Below are 18,544 nucleotides of genomic sequence, written 5' to 3'. Positions count from 1 at the left end.
GATCCAAAGTATTCTGGTATTCAAAGTATTCAGTATTCAAAACAGGAGTATTCAAAACAAAGCCCAACGTGTGTGTCGGGGTAACTCTCATCTAGAACTAGACCTAGACCCAGACCCAGACCTAGAACTAGACCCATACCTAGACCCAGACCCAGACCTAGAACTAGACCTAGACCCAGACCTAGACCCAGGCCTAGAACTAGACCTAGACCCAGGCCTAGAACTAGACCTAGACCCATACCTAGAACTAGACCCAGACCTAGACCCAGGCCTAGAACTAGACCCAGAGCCATAGCCAGACCCAGACTCAGACTCAGACCTAGACCCAGACCCAGACCTAGATCTAGACCCAGAGCCATAGCCAGACCCAGACTCAGACTTAGACCCAGACCCAGACCTAGATCTAGAAGCTAGGTTCTGATGGGTCAGGGTCTTCAGCATGACAACTCAATAGACCCGCACAGCGCCATGTCATCGTGACACACACACACTACCATGACAGAAGATTCACACACACCTGTGGCTGTACAGACAAGATTGTATCTTAGTGTGTGTGTTTTGTGTGTGTGTGTGTGTGTGTGTGTGTGCGTGCGTGTACTGACTCTTGTTCTTGCGCAGCAGGGCAGTGGAGATCCAGGGTTCTGTTTGGACCATCCTGCAAGAGGGAACCGTCTTGTCCTCCACGGATGAGGACGTGATCACCATGGAAGTGCTCGGCGACTTATCAAATCCAGCGGGGAAACACTGTCAATGAAAACGCTTTGACGGGGTGGGCGGGGCTTGTGAAGGGAGCTTTTTCTTGGTCTCGCGCGAGACGCGCTTTTCAATCCCAGAGTTCACTTTTTAACATTTTACATCCAACTGAAATCAATGAATCTTGAAATGGTGGGAAACCGACCGACCAATCAAAAGGCACCTTCTTCTTCTTATTCTTCTTCTGTTGTTTCCTTTGTTCGTTTTTGTGACTGTGGTTTCTAAGGCAACCAACTGGTGAACAGGCAGCTCGTCTCTCTGAAGTAAAAATATAAAAGGAAGTAATCTCATCTGTGGAGTTACACTATAGATATAGATCTGTCATTCTACATATATATTCTTTTTTTTCTGTGGGTCTGGGGAAATATTTGGTTAGTCAGGTTAGCTTTTTTGTTTTTTCGTTGTTTTCGGCAGTTTCATGCATTCTTTCTGTGTGCTGGTGGCGTATATTTTTAACTAAGTCTCTTCTTTTACAATATGGTAATGAGCGGTTACTCTGAGGAAGAGGAGCAGAGACTCTGCTTTGCTTGTGACAGCTTCACTTAGTCCAGGGCAGGTTGACCCAAAAGCACACAGCTAATAGTTCTTCAGACATCTTGGTAGTAATCCGGTACCGGCGAGTCCAGTGTGCAGCCGTCACCGGCACAGTACAGGACGGCGAAGTATATTCCCGAGTCAATAAGACTCCACGGTCAGCATGACGGATCAAATATAGTTCATCCAGTTGTTGTTATTATTCCACTTCTACTTGGGAAAAAAAGAAGAAGAAAAACACAGGAACTAGCTTGCAAGTCAAGAGTGCTAACCAGGCTGGCCCGGCATGGTGCAGGTGGGCCGAGCAGGTGACAGGAGGGGTGGAAGAGGAGGAGGAGGAGGAGGAGGAGGTGGAGGAGGAGGAGGGGGAGTTGGGTTTCCAGCCGCCTGCTTTTACCCCATCCCTCACCGCTAAGAATAGCTCCACTTACTGGCGCTTTCTACTGGAGTGGGGAGTGATGCGACCACTCGGATTAATCCCAGTGACACACGCACACAACACACGCGCGCGCACGCACGGTCACGCGCGCGCACAGCCCTCCGCTGGAAATGTCACAGGGCCTGCGCACAGCCAGCCAGAGCCTCCGCGAAGCCTCCGCGAAGCCTCCGCTCCCTCTTCACCCGCCGACAGCAGCAGGAGGCTGGCCTCTGCCAGGGCGAGTGGAGCCCGGTGTACTAAAGCCAGACACGAAGGGAACCCCCATACACTGCGCGGGACCAGACACGAAGGGAACCCCCGTACACTGCGCGGGACCAGACCGTGAGGGAACCCCCATATACTGCGCGGGACGGGTCCGGCAGAAAGCAGTCCAACGCGGGTCAACAAACAGCCCACTGCGGCGGGTTGGCTCGCCGGAGGTCCACTCTCACGGGCCGGCTACGGTGCGTACCATTACCGGGACACTGCTGAGATCCGGGGGGTGGCCCTCACAGCTGGAGGGAGGAGGGAGTGTGTGGGGGGGGCAGGCTTAGATCCGGGGGTGGGTTAGATGCCAAATGCGTCTCCGTGTTGAAGAACCACACCGGCGGCCTGCATTGTACTTCCAAACAGTGTCTTCTGTTTACCGGAGCTCGATCCAGGAAGGAGTCGAGTCAAATAAAACAACAACAACAACAACACAAACAAGGTGTGAACAGCAACGAACCCAACGTGGGTCTCCAAAGTAAAGAAGCAGATCCGGCGGAGTTCCTGGCTTCGCCTTTGATCCTCCTCTCTTCCCTTTCTTCCTTCCTCTCTTTTCTTCTTCTCTCCGCCTTCCCTCCCTCACATTCAAAGGCTCCTCTTCGCGCGTCCTTCTCACAATAGCGGGAGGTGTTTTATTCCTTCAAGGTGGAACCCTTCACTCTTGTTCGTCGCCCGGTTCCCGTTCCGAGCTGCTCCGTGAGACGGAATCTGTGCCGCTCTCCCACACAGCGCCCCCACCCTGCATGGACCGTACCATCTGCGCGGGGCGGGGGGGCGGCGCTGGCTTGTCTGGAGAAACCACCACAGACACGCGGACGGGACGAAAACACGGCGTGACGGACATCTCACGGGCTGTTTCACGTGAACGGGCACTCGGGGGAGACTGGGTTTACGACCCGCTAACAACGAGCCGAGCGAGTTCGCTGGACCGCACCCCTCCCTCTGGCCGCAGTGGTCTGATCCGAGCAGACCTCTGCCGTCCTGGCCATTTATAGTAACAGCGGGATATATATACTGGAACTTTATATTCCCCACCTTTACTTAAACCCGTTATCCTGTCTGATTACATACTGGAACTTTATATTCCCCGCTTTTATTTAAAATTACATACTGGAACGTTAGATGACCCACTTTTATTTATAAGATTACATAATGAAACTTTATATGACCCACTTTTATTTATAAGATTACATACTCAAACTTTGTATTCCCCACTTCTATTTATAAGATTACATAATGGAACTTTATACTACTCACCTTTACTTCAACACTTTATCCTTTCTGATTATGTACTGGAACTTTATTCAATTAAATTCAGTTTATTTTGTTGAGCCCAAAATCACAAAATACTATTTTGCCTCAGAGGGCTTTACAATCTATTCACATACAACATCCTTATATTCCCCACCTTTACCTAAACCTCTTATCCTGTCTGATTATACACTGGAACTTTAGAGAATTTAAACCCAGTATCCTGTATGTATGGACACAGCTTTTATAAACACTTTCTACGGGCCAAAAATAATAGTATTACTTTAATTAAAAACTTGAATAAAGCACATACTAAAAATACATTAAATATACTTTATAAGGGGTGAGCAAATATACAGCTTTAATTGTCAATTAAAAAAGTGTGTTTGATCTCTCTATATAAATAAATATATATATATATATATATATATATATATATATATATATATATAATAAACAGGCCACCTATATATCTGAAAACACACACATAGAGCTGCAGTGACGTGCACAACCCGTAATGTGACCCTGATCACTATCTCCTGTTGTTATCGTGTTGTTATTGTGTCACTGCCACCGTGTTCCACACTCACGGTCTGTTGATATTAGGTTATTATTATGTTGATATTATGTTAGTATTATTATGTTAGTGCCACTGTGTTCTACAGTCACTTTCAGTCTCTCTAAACGTCTGAACTTCAGTGGGTAAACGCAGCCTCTCCCTCCCGCAGCACGCATCCATTGTGGGCTCTGTTGCTACCCGACGCGCTGGCAGCTGCAACGCCATTGGCTACATAAAGGCCCATCCTTGGCCATGATTGGATAGCGCGCGGGTCTGTGGGCGGGGCGGGCCGGCTTTCGTCTCCCAGTCGCTCTTCAAACCGCGCGAGGCAGGAATGACGCGGAAATACTTTGAAGATGTCAGGTAGAAATGGAAAGAGGGAGGAAGGGCGGTGATAAAGCAGGGGGAGGGCGGGGGGAGAGGGAGGGGAGGCGGGGGGAAGGCTTCCATGAGCACATGGTCACTGAGTGACTCGCTACAGCTGAGATGAGCGACTTCTCCTTCCCCACAAAGCAGCCGCAGCTAAAAGTTGTTCCTGTTGCTATCCGGCCATTCCGGCTAAATCCGGCACAACGCTGCCTGGGAACAGCTCTCTGCACACGCGCTGTGTCAGAGCCCAGCTGACGCTCCTTAAAGGAAACTCACCCTGCACCGACGAATGTGTGTCACCACCGTTTATACGTGCGCAGATGAATCACTCAGTAATGTGTCATCATAATAATAATAAAAGGTGGTGTTGAAACTGGAGTTTGCTTATTGTATTCAGCTACTGTACAAAAGGTATCCTCTCCTTATGCACATCAGACTAAATCAGCACAATAATACTGCATTTGAAGATCCACAATGTACAACCACAACTATTTGTTTAAAGATGTTATAAGGAATTATTTATAAACCTTGCAGTCATTGTCAAGTGTAGTTTGCAAAATTAATCTTAATGCCAAGGCAAACCTCAGAACTTTTATTTTGCAATGTTCCTTGATGGTCCTGCAGCTTTCTATGGTGATCTACTCACGCTCCAGGCTCCAGAACCCATGGTTTAAATCACTGCACTCCCACACACTAAAAAACAGCTGACCAGCCACAGCTAAAATAAGATAGCGTGGCCTAATAACATGCTATAATTATAGGCCTGCATTAAGAGATAAGCCATAAACAAACAGGAAGTGAGATTACAGAGCAATACAGCATGGCGGCAATGTACGCTAACAATGTTAATCACATGCAGATGCATCACTACAGGTGGTCTCTGCTTTAAAAAAAAAATGCCAAGCTCAGAGAAACTGGATTTGTCTGAGTTGTGAACAGGGATAATGTAAAGCACCTGGGAAGACAATGGATGGTGCCATGTTTTTGCTGACTTTTTCTGTGCGATTGGCACCCAAGAGGCTCTGCTATGATCCAAAGACTATTAAGCTTGAGTTGAAAGGTTGAAAGGACAGTGCTGAGACGGGATAGAAGTTCTCTACCTGAACCAAACTAGGAGACGGGATAGAGGGTCTCTACCTGAACCAAACTAGGAGACGGGATAGAAGGTATCTACCTGAACCAAACAAGGAGATAAGATAGAAGGTCTCTACCTGAACCAAACTAGGAGATAAGATAGAGGGTCTCTACCTGAACCAAACTAGGAGACGGGATAGAGGGTCTCTACCTGAACCAAACTAGGAGACGGGATAGAGGGTCTCTACCTGAACCAAACTAGGAGACGGGATAGAAGGTATCTACCTGAACCAAACAAGGAGATAAGATAGAAGGTCTCTACCTGAACCAAACAAGGAGACGGGATAGAAGGTATCTACCTGAACCAAACTAGGAGATAAGATAGAGGTTCTCTACCCTGAACCAAACAAGGAGACGGGATAGAGGGTCTCTACCTGAACCAAACTAGGAGACGGGATAGAGGTTCTCTACCTGAACCCAACAAGGAGACGGGATAGAGGGTCTCTACCTGAACCAAACAAGGAGACGGGATAGAAGGTCTCTACCTGAACCAAACAAGGAGAAGGAATAGAGGTCCTCTACCCTGAACCAAACAAGGAGACGGGATAGAGGGTCTCTACCTGAACCAAACTAGGAGACGGGATAGAGGTTCTCTACCTGAACCCAACAAGGAGACGGGATAGAGGGTCTCTACCTGAACCAAACAAGGAGATGGGATAGAGGGTCTCTACCTGAACCAAACAAGGAGAAGGAATAGAGGTCCTCTACCCTGAACCAAACAAGGAGACGGGATAGAGGGTCTCTACCTGAACCAAACAAGGAGACGGGATAGAGGGTCTCTACCCTGAACCAAACAAGGAGACGGGATAGAAGGTCTCTACCTGAACCTAACTAGGAGGTGCGAGTGGTCGCAGTTCTGAAACAAAATCTCCCATCTATTGTATTCATAAAAGACAATTTGCCACATCTCTGCTTGCATCACAACAGTCGAAAACAAATTAACTTGTCTTCGTGTCACTCCTTGCATGAAAATGTACATTTAAAATGTTACATTATAGTAGTTGTGTTGGTCTTTTGCTCCTCTACATAGAGATTGTTTTAGACAACTCTAACTATTAAGTTGATTCAGGCCCAATCATAATGTGACATAGTTTACATTCATGCTAAACTTCAGTCCCAATACTTTCAACTGTCTCATGAAATGGGCTGATCTTCTCATTTAACTAAAAGGGTGATCAGTAAACTAGCAGTAACACAATAGGGATGTACGTCTACATAATGGACTTTATGAGCATATGGCCGTGCTGGCCTGATACATCATGCATACCTTGCCTTTTTGAGTTTGGTTAAAAAAATACAGTTGATTTCAGGACTAAAATGTGAAAATTAGATGATGAAAAAGACAATTTTGCCACCACAGGCTTTCCATCAACACGTGGCAGGGATTGTACGCTGGGAATACAACGTAAACAAAGGACATAAACTGTCAAACATTTGGTTAGAAAAGGACACATTCAAACTCATGAAGTGCCACACTCCAGACCAGGCGCAGGGAAATGAGTTTTGAGGCGCACACAATTAAAAGTAGGCCCAAAACAAGCCACTTCCCCCGTGCTCTGCATGGGCTGACATGCCGTCAGACACACGGCCAACGGGACAAGAAGGTGGCTGGGCACACACACACATGGATAAAGACAAAAATACGGGTCTTAGGAGGACGCCTATTGTGTGCATATGTTTGTTTGCACTGAGGAGAAGCACAAGTGTGTGCCGCATTTCTACCACATCATGCCATGCAAAGCCCACAATTATACCAGCTCCACAATTACAGACAGCCGAGCAACAGGTGAGCGAGTATGTGAGTGTGTGTGTGTGTGTGTGTGCTCTGGGGATGACAGGACATTCGTATAGTACAAACACACACACACATACACATGGCTGACCTGCACAGCGGTTCAGTAGTTTCTGTTAATTATAAGGGAGTTTGTACAGTAAAACAACTACCACTTAGATCAGGCCTTTCAACACAAATTATGAAAATAACTTGTATTCCTTTTTCAAACTGAACGAATCAATAGAAAGTACAATCTTCATGGTGAAAAGACTAAAGCAACATTCATATCCATATGTTGGCACCTATCATGTGTATTTGTACGGTAATATACTTGTTGACCCAATGCCCTGTATAAGAGAACATCTTATTTCATTGTTAGAGTCCACAACAGAGATGATTTAACAGAAATGACTGGAATGCGCATTAAAAAAGTACTTTAATGTTTAATTTATTTCGATAAATATCTTTTTATATATCATAAATGCACATTGCAGTGTTTTGGTCTTTTTGTCCCAACATAAATCATCAGTAATGTAATTTAGATCAAATAAAAAGATTTTAAAGATATTCCTTTCTAATGTGCTTGTTAAACTTAATTATACTAAGACCCTGCTCCAGTGTATTGTTAGTGTACTTGTTAATGTACTTGTATTGATGATGTAAACCTCATTATACTGCTAGGTAGTGTACTTGTTAGTGTACTTGTATTGTTAATGTAAACCTCATTATACTGCTAGGTAGTGTACTTGTTAGTGTACTTGTGTTGTTAATGTAAACCTCATTATACTGTGAGGTAGTGTACTTGTTAGTGTACTTGTATTGTTAATGTAAACCTCATTATACTGTGAGGTAGTGTACTTGTATTGTTAATGTAAACCTCATTATACTGCTAGGTAGTGTACTTGTTAATGTACTTGTGTTGTTAATGTAAACCTCATTATACTGTGAGGTAATGTACTTGTTAGTGTACTTGTATTGTTAATGTAAACCTCATTATACTGTGAGGTAGTGTACTTGTGTTGTTAATGTAAACCTCATTATACTGCGAGGTAGTGTACTTGTATTGTTAATGTAAACCTCATTATACTGTGAGGTAGTGTACTTGTATTGTTAATGTAAACCTCATTATACTGCGAGGTAGTGTACTTGTTACTGTACTTGTATTGTGAATGTAAACCTCATTATACTGCGAGGTAGTGTACTTGTATTGTTAATGTAAACCTCATTATACTGCGAGGTAGTGTACTTGTTACTGTACTTGTATTGTGAATGTAAACCTCATTATACTGCTAGGTGGTGGTACAGCAGCTCCTCAACAGGCGTAAGAAGCTTCCTGTTGTCCCTCTGCTGCTCGCTCTAAAGCAGAGCCTATATTATTACTGATTAGTATTTCCCTTCACAGAGCTACTGACGAGCTTCCACCGAACCACGTTCAGCCGTACTAACGACCAGACAGGAGATTACAGGCAGCGCGAGGAGGCAAGCAGACTCCAGACTCACGTGCCTTGCAGCAAAATTCCACCCGGCAACTATCCGCTGTACCATGGCAACAGCCCTGCCATTGGTCCCCGGTGCGTTTTCAAATGACCAATGGGATGGCCAGCCGCGGGTGATGCTTGTTGCTAGGTAAACATGATGCAGAGGGAAGATAGAGGAGCAGCATGCTGCTACTGCAGGCTGCTTCGGAGGAGGGGGAGGAGGAGGAGGAGGAGGAGGAGGAGGAGATACCCTCTCACTGGGTGCCAGAGAAGCTAAATGTGACACAGAATGAAACACAGCGACCTGTGGGAATGCTGCTGCCATTGTTCCCCTACACATGCACACATTAATGTACATCTGCCTTTATTTTAATCAAACAATGACACGAGATCCTGAAACTATAATTTTTTTAAAGTGTAATGATTCCCTCATTATTAAATAAGAATAACCTGCTCATGTCAATGTGTGGTTTATAGTAATATTTACATATTCTAATAGAACTAAAGTCTGGTAAATGAAGACTAGTAAACAGCATCATAAGCACATGGCCCATCTTTCAGTTCAAAGTCCCTGTTCATGACCCGTTAGCGTCTGTTTTCTAGATGAGAAAACTATTCTGGATCCAAAGCATCCTCAATATTCTGTTTCATGGTCTTAAATCAGTGTAGTCACTTATTAATTCAATTATCACTAACACAAAGAAAAAGCAGTGTTCACATTCTGATAATAATAATAATATCTAAATGCTTTTACTTTAGTACGATTATGAATGAAAGACATGTAAATAAAACAGTATCAGACTTCAATAAAGTTTTTAATATGTGCCTATTTCACAGTTTTTTTGTACTGTTATTTAAGATATATTTTTTGACATAAATAAACATTTGTGATAAAAGTAAAACAATTGAGGCACCGAACCCCAAAGGTCAGCCTTGTACATGGATCCCCAGTCCTAACACCAACGACATGTTTCAGGTCACACTACCGAGTCTCGTAGACATGTATATACATGTACAATAAGTGTAGTTGTGATAGTGTGAGTTTAAGGGACGACATTTTGTGTTTAACCATCGTGACCTTTGTAAATGTGCCCCACCAAAACAAAATATGAAACGGACCGTCCGGTCATGGGCAATCCGCTCACGGACCTGGTTTGGATGGGCAACCCATCGCCATCGATCAGTGAATCTCTATGAATTACATACTAGACCTCGGTAATGGATTCAATAGATGTACCTTTACTTTACGTAACATTTATCATCATGATTAGAGTACACCAGCAACAGCATTCTCCTTGAAGTCCATCGATCACCGATTTGGATGTTCATGTGGTCCTTGATCTTTCTCCGGCTGTCCAGAGACTCCTGGTCCGTGGCTTTGGACTGTGGTTGGTTTTGGGGTTTGAGGAGACCTCAACAGTTCTGACAGCAGTTTTGAGCTTTGAGTCTCCTTTAATGACCGAGTCCACACACACAACAGTTCCCTGGAACATTTGGTCCAAGACGAGGTCCGTGGACTGACCGAGGCCTCCCGGTCGACAGTGACTCTTTTCCAGAACCATCGTGACTGTCGACCTTGCAAAGTAGAGTCCGTCACTTAGACGATAACAATGTAGACACGGTGGGTCAGTGGTTAGCAAGTACGTCTTTCAAATCAGGGGGTTGGGGGTTCAGTCTGTGCCCTAGTCGATGTGTCCTTGAGCAAGACACTTAACACTTAAGTGTCTTTAAGTACTGGTGATGTATATCAAACGACTAACCTGGAGTTGGGACTCATAACTACCGATGACTTACTGACAATGTACATCTGGTTCCATGTGAGGGGTTGATACTGTGTGAAAAGTAAATGTATGTAGACGATTACAGTGTGAACTCTGATCTGCTGATCGGTTACTTGCACTTCAGAATGCAAGTAAACGGCAGTAGTCCATATTTTAATTTGAAGAACGGATCAAAGGCCAACACGTCGCCAAATATCAAACAGTGTCCCGCAGTGAATCAGAGAATTATCAACCTCAGCTCTGGAGAGACTCTTTTTAGCTCATTGTTGTTTCGGTTCGGCTGCCCACAGCTTCAGCGTTTTTTCGTTAGTCTTCGTCGTTCCAACGTGGGCAATTAAATTAAAAGACGTGGCCGTTCTCGCATCCATCGGTCATGTGGGCTTTAATGGACGGGAATGCGAGACGCAGCAAATACTTGGACATATATTTGGAAATCTCGTGGCGACGATGTTAAGAATGATCGACACCCTTGTGTTTTAAAGGAACCGTTCTTCAGGAAAAGCCTCGCCCCTTTGAGCTAGGCTACCTCAACGGGGTTGATGGGCTTTACCTTGGAGAGGTCCACCTCCCACACAGTTTAAGAAATGGTACGTTCTTGAAAAAACATTTCGGGATGGACCCCCAGATGGACAAGAGCCCAGAGCCATTTTGACTTCCTTCCTGTCGCCACACCGAAATGTTTTACCTACGAATTAAACTTCAGCCAATTTATTGTTATTTCAGCAAGATTTTGTTGGGTTCGCAGACGTCATCAATAGGTTGAGGAAATATGACCGAGAATGAAGATACATACAGACATTTCCCATCATGAGAATGAGTTCTTCCCAACCAGAACCAGACCCTCTTTGAGACTCTTCAGAACCGGTAGTTATATACAATATGTCACACTATTAATACAGGAAATCAAACGACCCAAGAGTTTATGAAATACTGAAATGAATAAGTAATAATAAAATATATAATATTGTCCAGCAGGGGGCGTTACTTAAAAAATGTGGTTACTTGTAAAGCACATTTCATACACAAAGGCGTAGTATAGTCAACGGTGGTGTCTATCGCATGAATTCCTGATATTAAATGTTAATTTGCAATTTTCTGTTTTGGTCCCAGGAATATTTGTTCTTAAAAAAGGTATTGTTAGTTTCCCTAAAAACTCCCTCATCACTAGAAGTGTGAGGTCCCAGACCTTGTGGGTCTCAGCAAAGAGCATGTTGACCCCAAGAGGGGATTGACCCCTCCAGCCAATAAGCAGCCCGTTCTCATTCCCACCTCAAACACCACCCGACAGGTTTCACACAATAGTCATTTTTGGATGACACGTCTATCGCAGGTAAAAGTAGATCAAACAAACGTATTTATTGAGCTGTGTATTGATGACAGAGGTAACAACAAAAAAACAGCTGAAGTCGCTCCAGTTCATTTTGAAAGAGCAACGGCCAAAAGGGAAACTGTGGTTTGGTGCTTCCCCCCGGCCGCTGCCGTCCAGCTAACGACAACAAGTCACGTTAACTAAAAACAGGAACCGTGTGCCGACACCAGGTCCACCACACGTACACACACACACACACACACATCGAGACATAGTCAGGTTCAGTGCGAGACCCAGAAATAGAGTCCCAGTAAGGACAGGTGGAAGGGTCACATGCAACAACCCCCTCGCCCAAATTACCACACACACACACACACACACACACACACACACACACACACACACACACACACACACACACACACACACACACACACACACACACACACACACACACACACACACACACACACACACACACACACACACACACACACACACGAGGGGGGAGGGGGGGAATTGACAGGCCTAAATTGAGAAAAATAAACTAACAAACAAATAAACAAACAAGCTGAGAGGTTTAAGGTAAACCTGAATCTCAACAAAAAATATTACTCGACTAAAGGTGCCCTGATGAGCTTTAACCAGGACTGTCTTCATTCAACAGGTGAATCCATCCCAACAGATCCCAACAGGTGAATCAATCACAATCGATCCCAACAGGTGAATCCATCCCGATCGATCACAACAGGTGAATCAATCCCGATCGATCACAACAGGTGAATCAATCCCAATCGATCACAACAGGTGAATCAATCCCAATCGATCACAACAGGTGAATCAATCCCAATCGATCACAACAGGTGAATCAATCCCAATCGATCACAACAGGTGAATCAATCACAATCGATCACAACAGGTGAATCCATCCCAATGGATCACAACAGGTGAATCAATCACAATGGATCACAACAGGTGAATCAATCCCAATCGATCACAACAGGTGAATCAATCACAATCGATCACAACAGGTGAATCCATCCCAATGGATCACAACAGGTGAATCAATCACAATGGATCACAACAGGTGAATCAATCACAATCGATCACAACAGGCGAATCCATCCCGATCGATCACAACAGGTGAATCCATCCCGATCGATCACAACAGGTGAATCCATCCCGATCGATCACAACAGGTGAAAATGCATTTCTCTAAAGGGCGTTTTCTCAAAAATAGAATTGTCTTCAGTGGCACCGCACTTTCACTCCTACTAGCCATGTGATGGCACGCACACACGCGTGTGCACATTCACACATGCATGTGCACACACACAAATACACATGTGCACACGCACACACAGCAACTTTAGGAAGAAGTTCTTCCTCCATGAAGAGTTGAATTCATGAGCAATACGACTGTTGAAGTACCTCTAGTATTGTGTGTGTCGAAACAAACGCACCTCAAAACTCCCTCAAGTGACAAGTGAGCCTCACTCCACGGGACAAAGTGCACAGGAAGAGGGGAAGGACACCAATGAAAGGACATCTGCCTTGTATGGAGACGAAAAGTTAAAGAAAACTAAAATGCATGAATGGAAATACTTCAGTGATGGAAGAACAAATCCGTTCATTCTGCCAAAAACACCGGTAGCATAAAACAAGTGAGTGCATTCTGCCGCGAAGACGACGAGGAGTCAGAGGAAGACGTCACGAGCTCAAAGTCACGGAGCGCTTTGGTTCAACCAACTGAAACACAAGGAAAGACGAGATGGATCGCAATCAATACTTTTCCTAACAAACAAACAAGCATGGCGTCCGCATCAATTGCTCGCCAGTGAAACTTGAGGTATTAGCACAGTCTTAATAGAAGTGAAATCAGCATTTTTTTTAAGCGCAACGCACCCGGCTCCGGCTGAACTTTAAAACAAATGTAAATGTTGCACCCAGCCCGCTGACTGTTTAAAGACCTGGTTCCTCTCAGGGCGCTCCTGGACAGCAGGAGGCCGGTGCAGCGACGCTCCGGTCCCGAGGACGCACAACCACATTTTGGGCACGGAGAAAGATTTTCGGAGCAAAACTATTATGGCGCAAAAATAATATTTAATTTGAGCAACGACAAATCAATTACTTCCACATCTCAGAACCGTGGACACTGTTTACCTTCGACTTGTGGAGCTGTGTCCAGTCAGCTTGACTTGTTTTACCCACAACCCCACAGGAGAAGTGGACAGAGTTCTGGTTCCACACCTCGGTTTATGAACCTCGATCCTAAGGGGCTAGGAGGTTAGGACTGACGGCAGCTAGGTAGGAGAGAGGGTTAGGGGCTAGGAGGTTAGGACTGACGGCAGCTAGGTAGGAGAGAGGGTTAGGGGCTAGGAGGTTAGGACTGACGGCAGCTAGGTAGGAGAGAGGGTTAGGGGCTAGGAGGTTAGGACTGACGGCAGCTAGGTAGGAGAGAGGGTTAGGGGCTAGGAGGTTAGGACTGACGGCAGCTAGGTAGGAGGGTTAGGGGCTAGGAGGTTAGGGACTGACGGCAGCTAGGTAGGAGAGAGGGTTAGGGGCTGGGAGGTTAGGACTGACGGCAGCTAGGTAGGAGAGAGGTTAGGGGCTGGGAGGTTGGGACTGACGGCAGCTAGGTAGGAGAGAGGGTTAGGGGCTAGGAGGTTGGGACTGACGGCAGCTAGGTAGGAGAGAGGGTTAGGGGCTAGGAGGTTAGGACTGACGGCAGCTAGGTAGGAGAGAGGGTTAGGGGCTAGGAGGTTGGGACTGACGGAAGCTAGGTAGGAGAGAGGGTTAGGGGCTAGGAGGTTAGGACTGACGGCAGCTAGGTAGGAGGGTTAGGGGCTAGGAGGTTAGGACTGACGGCAGCTAGGTAGGAGAGAGGGTTAGGGGCTAGGTTGGACTGACGGCAGCTAGGTAGGAGAGGGTTAGGGGCTAGGAGGTTAGGACTGACGGCAGCTAGGTAGGAGAGAGGGTTAGGGGCTAGGAGGTTAGGACTGACGGCAGCTAGGTAGGAGAGAGGGTTAGGGGCTAGGAGGTTAGGACTGATGGCAGCTAGGTAGGAGAGAGGGTTAGGGGCTAGGAGGTTAGGACTGACGGCAGCTAGGTAGGAGAGAGGGTTAGGGGCTAGGAGGTTAGGACTGACGGCAGCTAGGTAGGAGAGAGGGTTAGGGGCTAGGAGGTTAGGACTGACGGCAGCTAGGTAGGAGAGAGGGTTAGGGGCTAGGTTAGGACTGACGGCAGCTAGGTAGGAGAGAGGGTTAGGGGCTAGGAGGTTAGGACTGACGGCAGCTAGGTAGGAGAGAGGGTTAGGGGCTAGGAGGTTAGGACTGACGGCAGCTAGGTAGGAGAGAGGGTTAGGGGCTAGGAGGTTAGGGCCGACGGCCCGGTCAGCAGCTAGGTAGGAAAGAAGGATAGGAGATAGGGAGGTTATGGGATAGAAGGTTAGGAGATAGGAGGTTAGGACTGACGACCAGGAGACACTATATCTGAAGGAAGATGTGACGTTCAGGAGCACGGTACGCTGGGTGGAGATTAAATGGTTTTATAGCCCCTTTTTCTATTTGGGGGATAAGTATGCTCTTCATTTGTGAACTATGGTTTTCATAATGATATGGAGGGGGGGGGGGGGGGGCTGTAACCAGGAAGTAGAATGTTCCGATGGAGTCAGTTAATTAGCTGTGGGACACTTCTTTTAGTCTGCATTTGGAACCACTCAAAATATACCAAATTAGCTATAAGCAGTTGTTGGAGTCATGAATGTACAGCCAACGATCGCCATGGTTACTTTGAGACTGAAGACGTATGAAGAATGTGATGGAGGGAGAAAACAATCTAACTATATAATAATATAACGATAATGTATAGTTTGCTTACGCCTAATTTTCATGATCAGTAGTTGAAGTGATTGTAAGGGAAAGGGAGGTCGGGGGGACCAGAGGCCAAACTCTGGTCATAGTGAAGAGTACAATAATAATAATAACCGTCATGTTATTCCTGCAGGTTTAAAGCCCTCGTGAGACACGGGGATGTGGATGGAACGCTGGGTTTTTGTGTGGTCACCTTTCCCTTTTATTTATAGGCAAAACCAGCCAAGAGCTTCTGCTCATTCAGAACCATGAAGTCCAAAAGTTGAACCGGCGCGATGCGACGCTCGTTCCTTTGGAGAGGAGGCACAACTCTGTCACCGCAAAACACCCACAATCTAAACCACGCCAACACCAGCCAGATACCTGTTGCATTATAAAGACTAGATACTAAATGTTTAATTTAAAAAAAGGGAACACAAATGCACCGCAAGCCAACGGACGGATATCATAGACACAGATCCCCGAGTCGGAGAGCGACGGCAGCAGAGACAGGAAGTGGAGGATGAAGAGGTGACCATCAGCGACGAGTAGGTGTTGAAATAAGTGCGTCCAAGCTCCCCCCCCCCTTCACACACACACACACACACACACACACACTATCGTCAGGGAACTAGTTCATTGGCTGTTTGAGACCAACAGGACTTCACAGGGTTGTCGCAGCGTGTAGTTTCCTATAAGCACAAAGAACGTAAAGGATTTACATGACAACAAAATAAAGATTTTGTTGTTTTACGCCTTTTGTTTCTGTCCGATAATAAATAAACTTTCCGATCGCTGCAGAAGGTGAGCGTGGGTTTAGGGTGCCTACGAGAGGCCGACTGAACCGCAGCGGCAGGTTCAGGTGGAACGGGTCACGGGGCGAACTCGGGTTCGGACCCCCTGACCCCGAGACGGGACGTCTGCAGGACGACCGAGTGGCGGCCTGCGGACGCCCCGTCGCATCTCAGGACATCCGCGATGAATTCGGAACATTTGCTCAACTAGTTCGTCAAATGGCCGAGCCTGGATTTAAGAAGTCAAACATCTGGTCAGCTGACTCAGAAGCTTCCACCTGAGGGGCCGGGTGGGGGGGGTGTCTGTGGCCCTTTTTGGATGGAAGACGACGGACGACCACACGGCGAGCTCGCCGGGTTCGGTGTCAGAAGAGAAAGAAGGAGGGGAAACAAATGGAGGCAGAGAAGATGTAGAAAATATCCATTCGAGACTCGCATGCGATCCCCGAATGCAAACGACAGGAAGCATCCGTTATAAACCTCTTTGACAGCCGGCTACATTTCAGACCTCAACGTCACCGAATGAGCAGAGAGGAGCGTGTCCAGATGTCCTCCAGCGGTGCATCAGGTCTCTCCTCCTTGTAGTCCTTCAGGACTACAAGGAGGAGAGACCTGATGCATCGCTGGACTACAAGGAGGGAGACTCCTGGGCTCCTGGACTCCTGGGCTCCTGGACTCCAGGGCAGGGCAGGGCTGGGGCTGCTGCGGTAGCTAAGCTAGCCTGTAGCTGTGGAGCAGGATTGCTGCAGATCTTGCAGAGGACAGTCGGGGGTTGCAGGCTGGCCTCCGCGTGTCACAGCTATACACCTATATACACATAAATACACACATATACACACACATATATGTCTATATAAACACGTGCATACACGTGGGTGCACATGCGTGTGTATTTATACATATGCACACAACCAGTCGCCCCCGCGTTCCCGGTATTAACCGGCATCCTCTCTCCTTTTCTGCGAGGTGTCGCTGACTCGGGGGTCGCGATGCCTCCGCCGCTGCCGAAGCTTGCCTAGATACACGCACACGTGCACGCGCACGCACGCACGCACGCACACACACACAGATGGCATCGATCGTTCGCGTTTTGATGGCCACTCGGCGAGGTGTCTCCAGGTGGGAGCGAGCGGTCGAGACCCCGGTCGACGGGGCTTAGAGGACGCGGCGTGGGATGCGGTTCAACACCGAACCGCAACGGTTTTAACACGACCGTTAGCCATTTAACTCCCCCCCCCCTACACACACACACCCACATCAGCCACCGGAGAACCGGGGACCGGGGGCCCGAGGAGGCCGGTTGGCAGGGCGAGCACCGCGGGGAAGGGTTACCGTGATGCCACCGAGCCCGGTTCCCCCTGACGTGACACACACAACCATCCGCGGAGCGGGGCCGGTTCTTACCTCAGGCGGCGTGTCGAACCTAGTTCCGCGTCGCAGCCATGTTCGGAACCGCTATCTCTCCCCCCGCCGTCCACGCGAGCCCCCCCTCCCGGGCCAGGCGTCCCTCTTCCACTGCAGAAATCCCAGTAATGTGTCGCCGAACCGTTTCCCGGTAAAGTCCCGGTGGAGCGAGGAGAAGACGACCAGAGGCTGTCCGGTCGTTCGATGGGGATCGAGCCGAAGAGGAGAGCCCTCCGGTCCACGCGACCGGTGCCGAGCCTCGGCTCAGGGGGGTAGTTGTCAAGACTCTCTCCCGGTACCGAGCCTCACGTACAGCGGACTGTTGTGAGCTAGCAGCGCGGAGCTAGCCGGTAATAACGGGGTCCGCAGGGAGACACGGTCCGCTGGCTGACGGCTGCGGGGCGGGGGACGTCCAGCCGGGGGGCCGCCGGCCGCTCCGGGAGGCGTGAGGAGGAGAAGAACCGTACGAGGCCCAGCTGCAGCGCTCCGTGTGCTGGCCAGCCCCTCCGCGGTGGTAGTCTCGGTCAGAGGAGAGGGGCTGCATTGAGCGCGCACTCCCGACACCAGGCAACGCACGGCCAGGCGCGCTCCTGAGACTGACTCACAAAATGGCTGCCAAAACAAAACCGCCGCGGACAGTCGCTCTTTAAAGGTGTTTAGACTCGGTTTTCATGGCGCCGCGACCCCCGCAGAGACCCTCGGGGTTCGGTTAATGACCTCGGGGATTCACGGTTGTCGGTTAACGGCTAGACTCGTGCCCAACGAACAGTCAGTAAAGGAGAAGCCCCTCAGACTAGAGGACTGAAGCTGGACTCTAAACCGGGTCTGACAGCACCTGTAGAGGACTGGAGCCGGACTAACCCAGATC

At 47.6% G+C, this 18,544-nt stretch overlaps 1 protein-coding gene across 2 annotated transcripts in view; it reads right to left on the bottom strand.

Annotated features, from left to right (window-relative positions):
* dyrk1b (dual-specificity tyrosine-(Y)-phosphorylation regulated kinase 1B) overlaps nucleotides 1-18,240 on the bottom strand; it is a 38,803-nt gene extending 20,563 nt beyond the window's left edge. Inside the window, exon 1 of one of the 2 annotated variants that reach the window (XM_056433752.1) lies at nucleotides 17,677-18,240. Coding sequence is in view for 1 of the 2 variants with exons in the window: in XM_056433751.1 (XP_056289726.1) it covers nucleotides 603-705 (103 nt within the window). In the remaining variant the exon portion in view is untranslated. Of the gene's footprint in view, nucleotides 1-602; nucleotides 3,552-17,676 lie in introns of those variants that run through there. The other variant, XM_056433751.1, reaches the window with a different exon arrangement.
* Between the last annotated feature and the right edge of the window lie 304 nt (nucleotides 18,241-18,544).

The sequence above is a fragment of the Pseudoliparis swirei genome, chromosome 16 (genome assembly GCF_029220125.1).
Source record: "Pseudoliparis swirei isolate HS2019 ecotype Mariana Trench chromosome 16, NWPU_hadal_v1, whole genome shotgun sequence".
Classification (NCBI taxonomy): Eukaryota; Metazoa; Chordata; class Actinopteri; order Perciformes; family Liparidae; genus Pseudoliparis; species Pseudoliparis swirei.
This window is presented reverse-complemented; position numbering and strand designations above follow the sequence as displayed.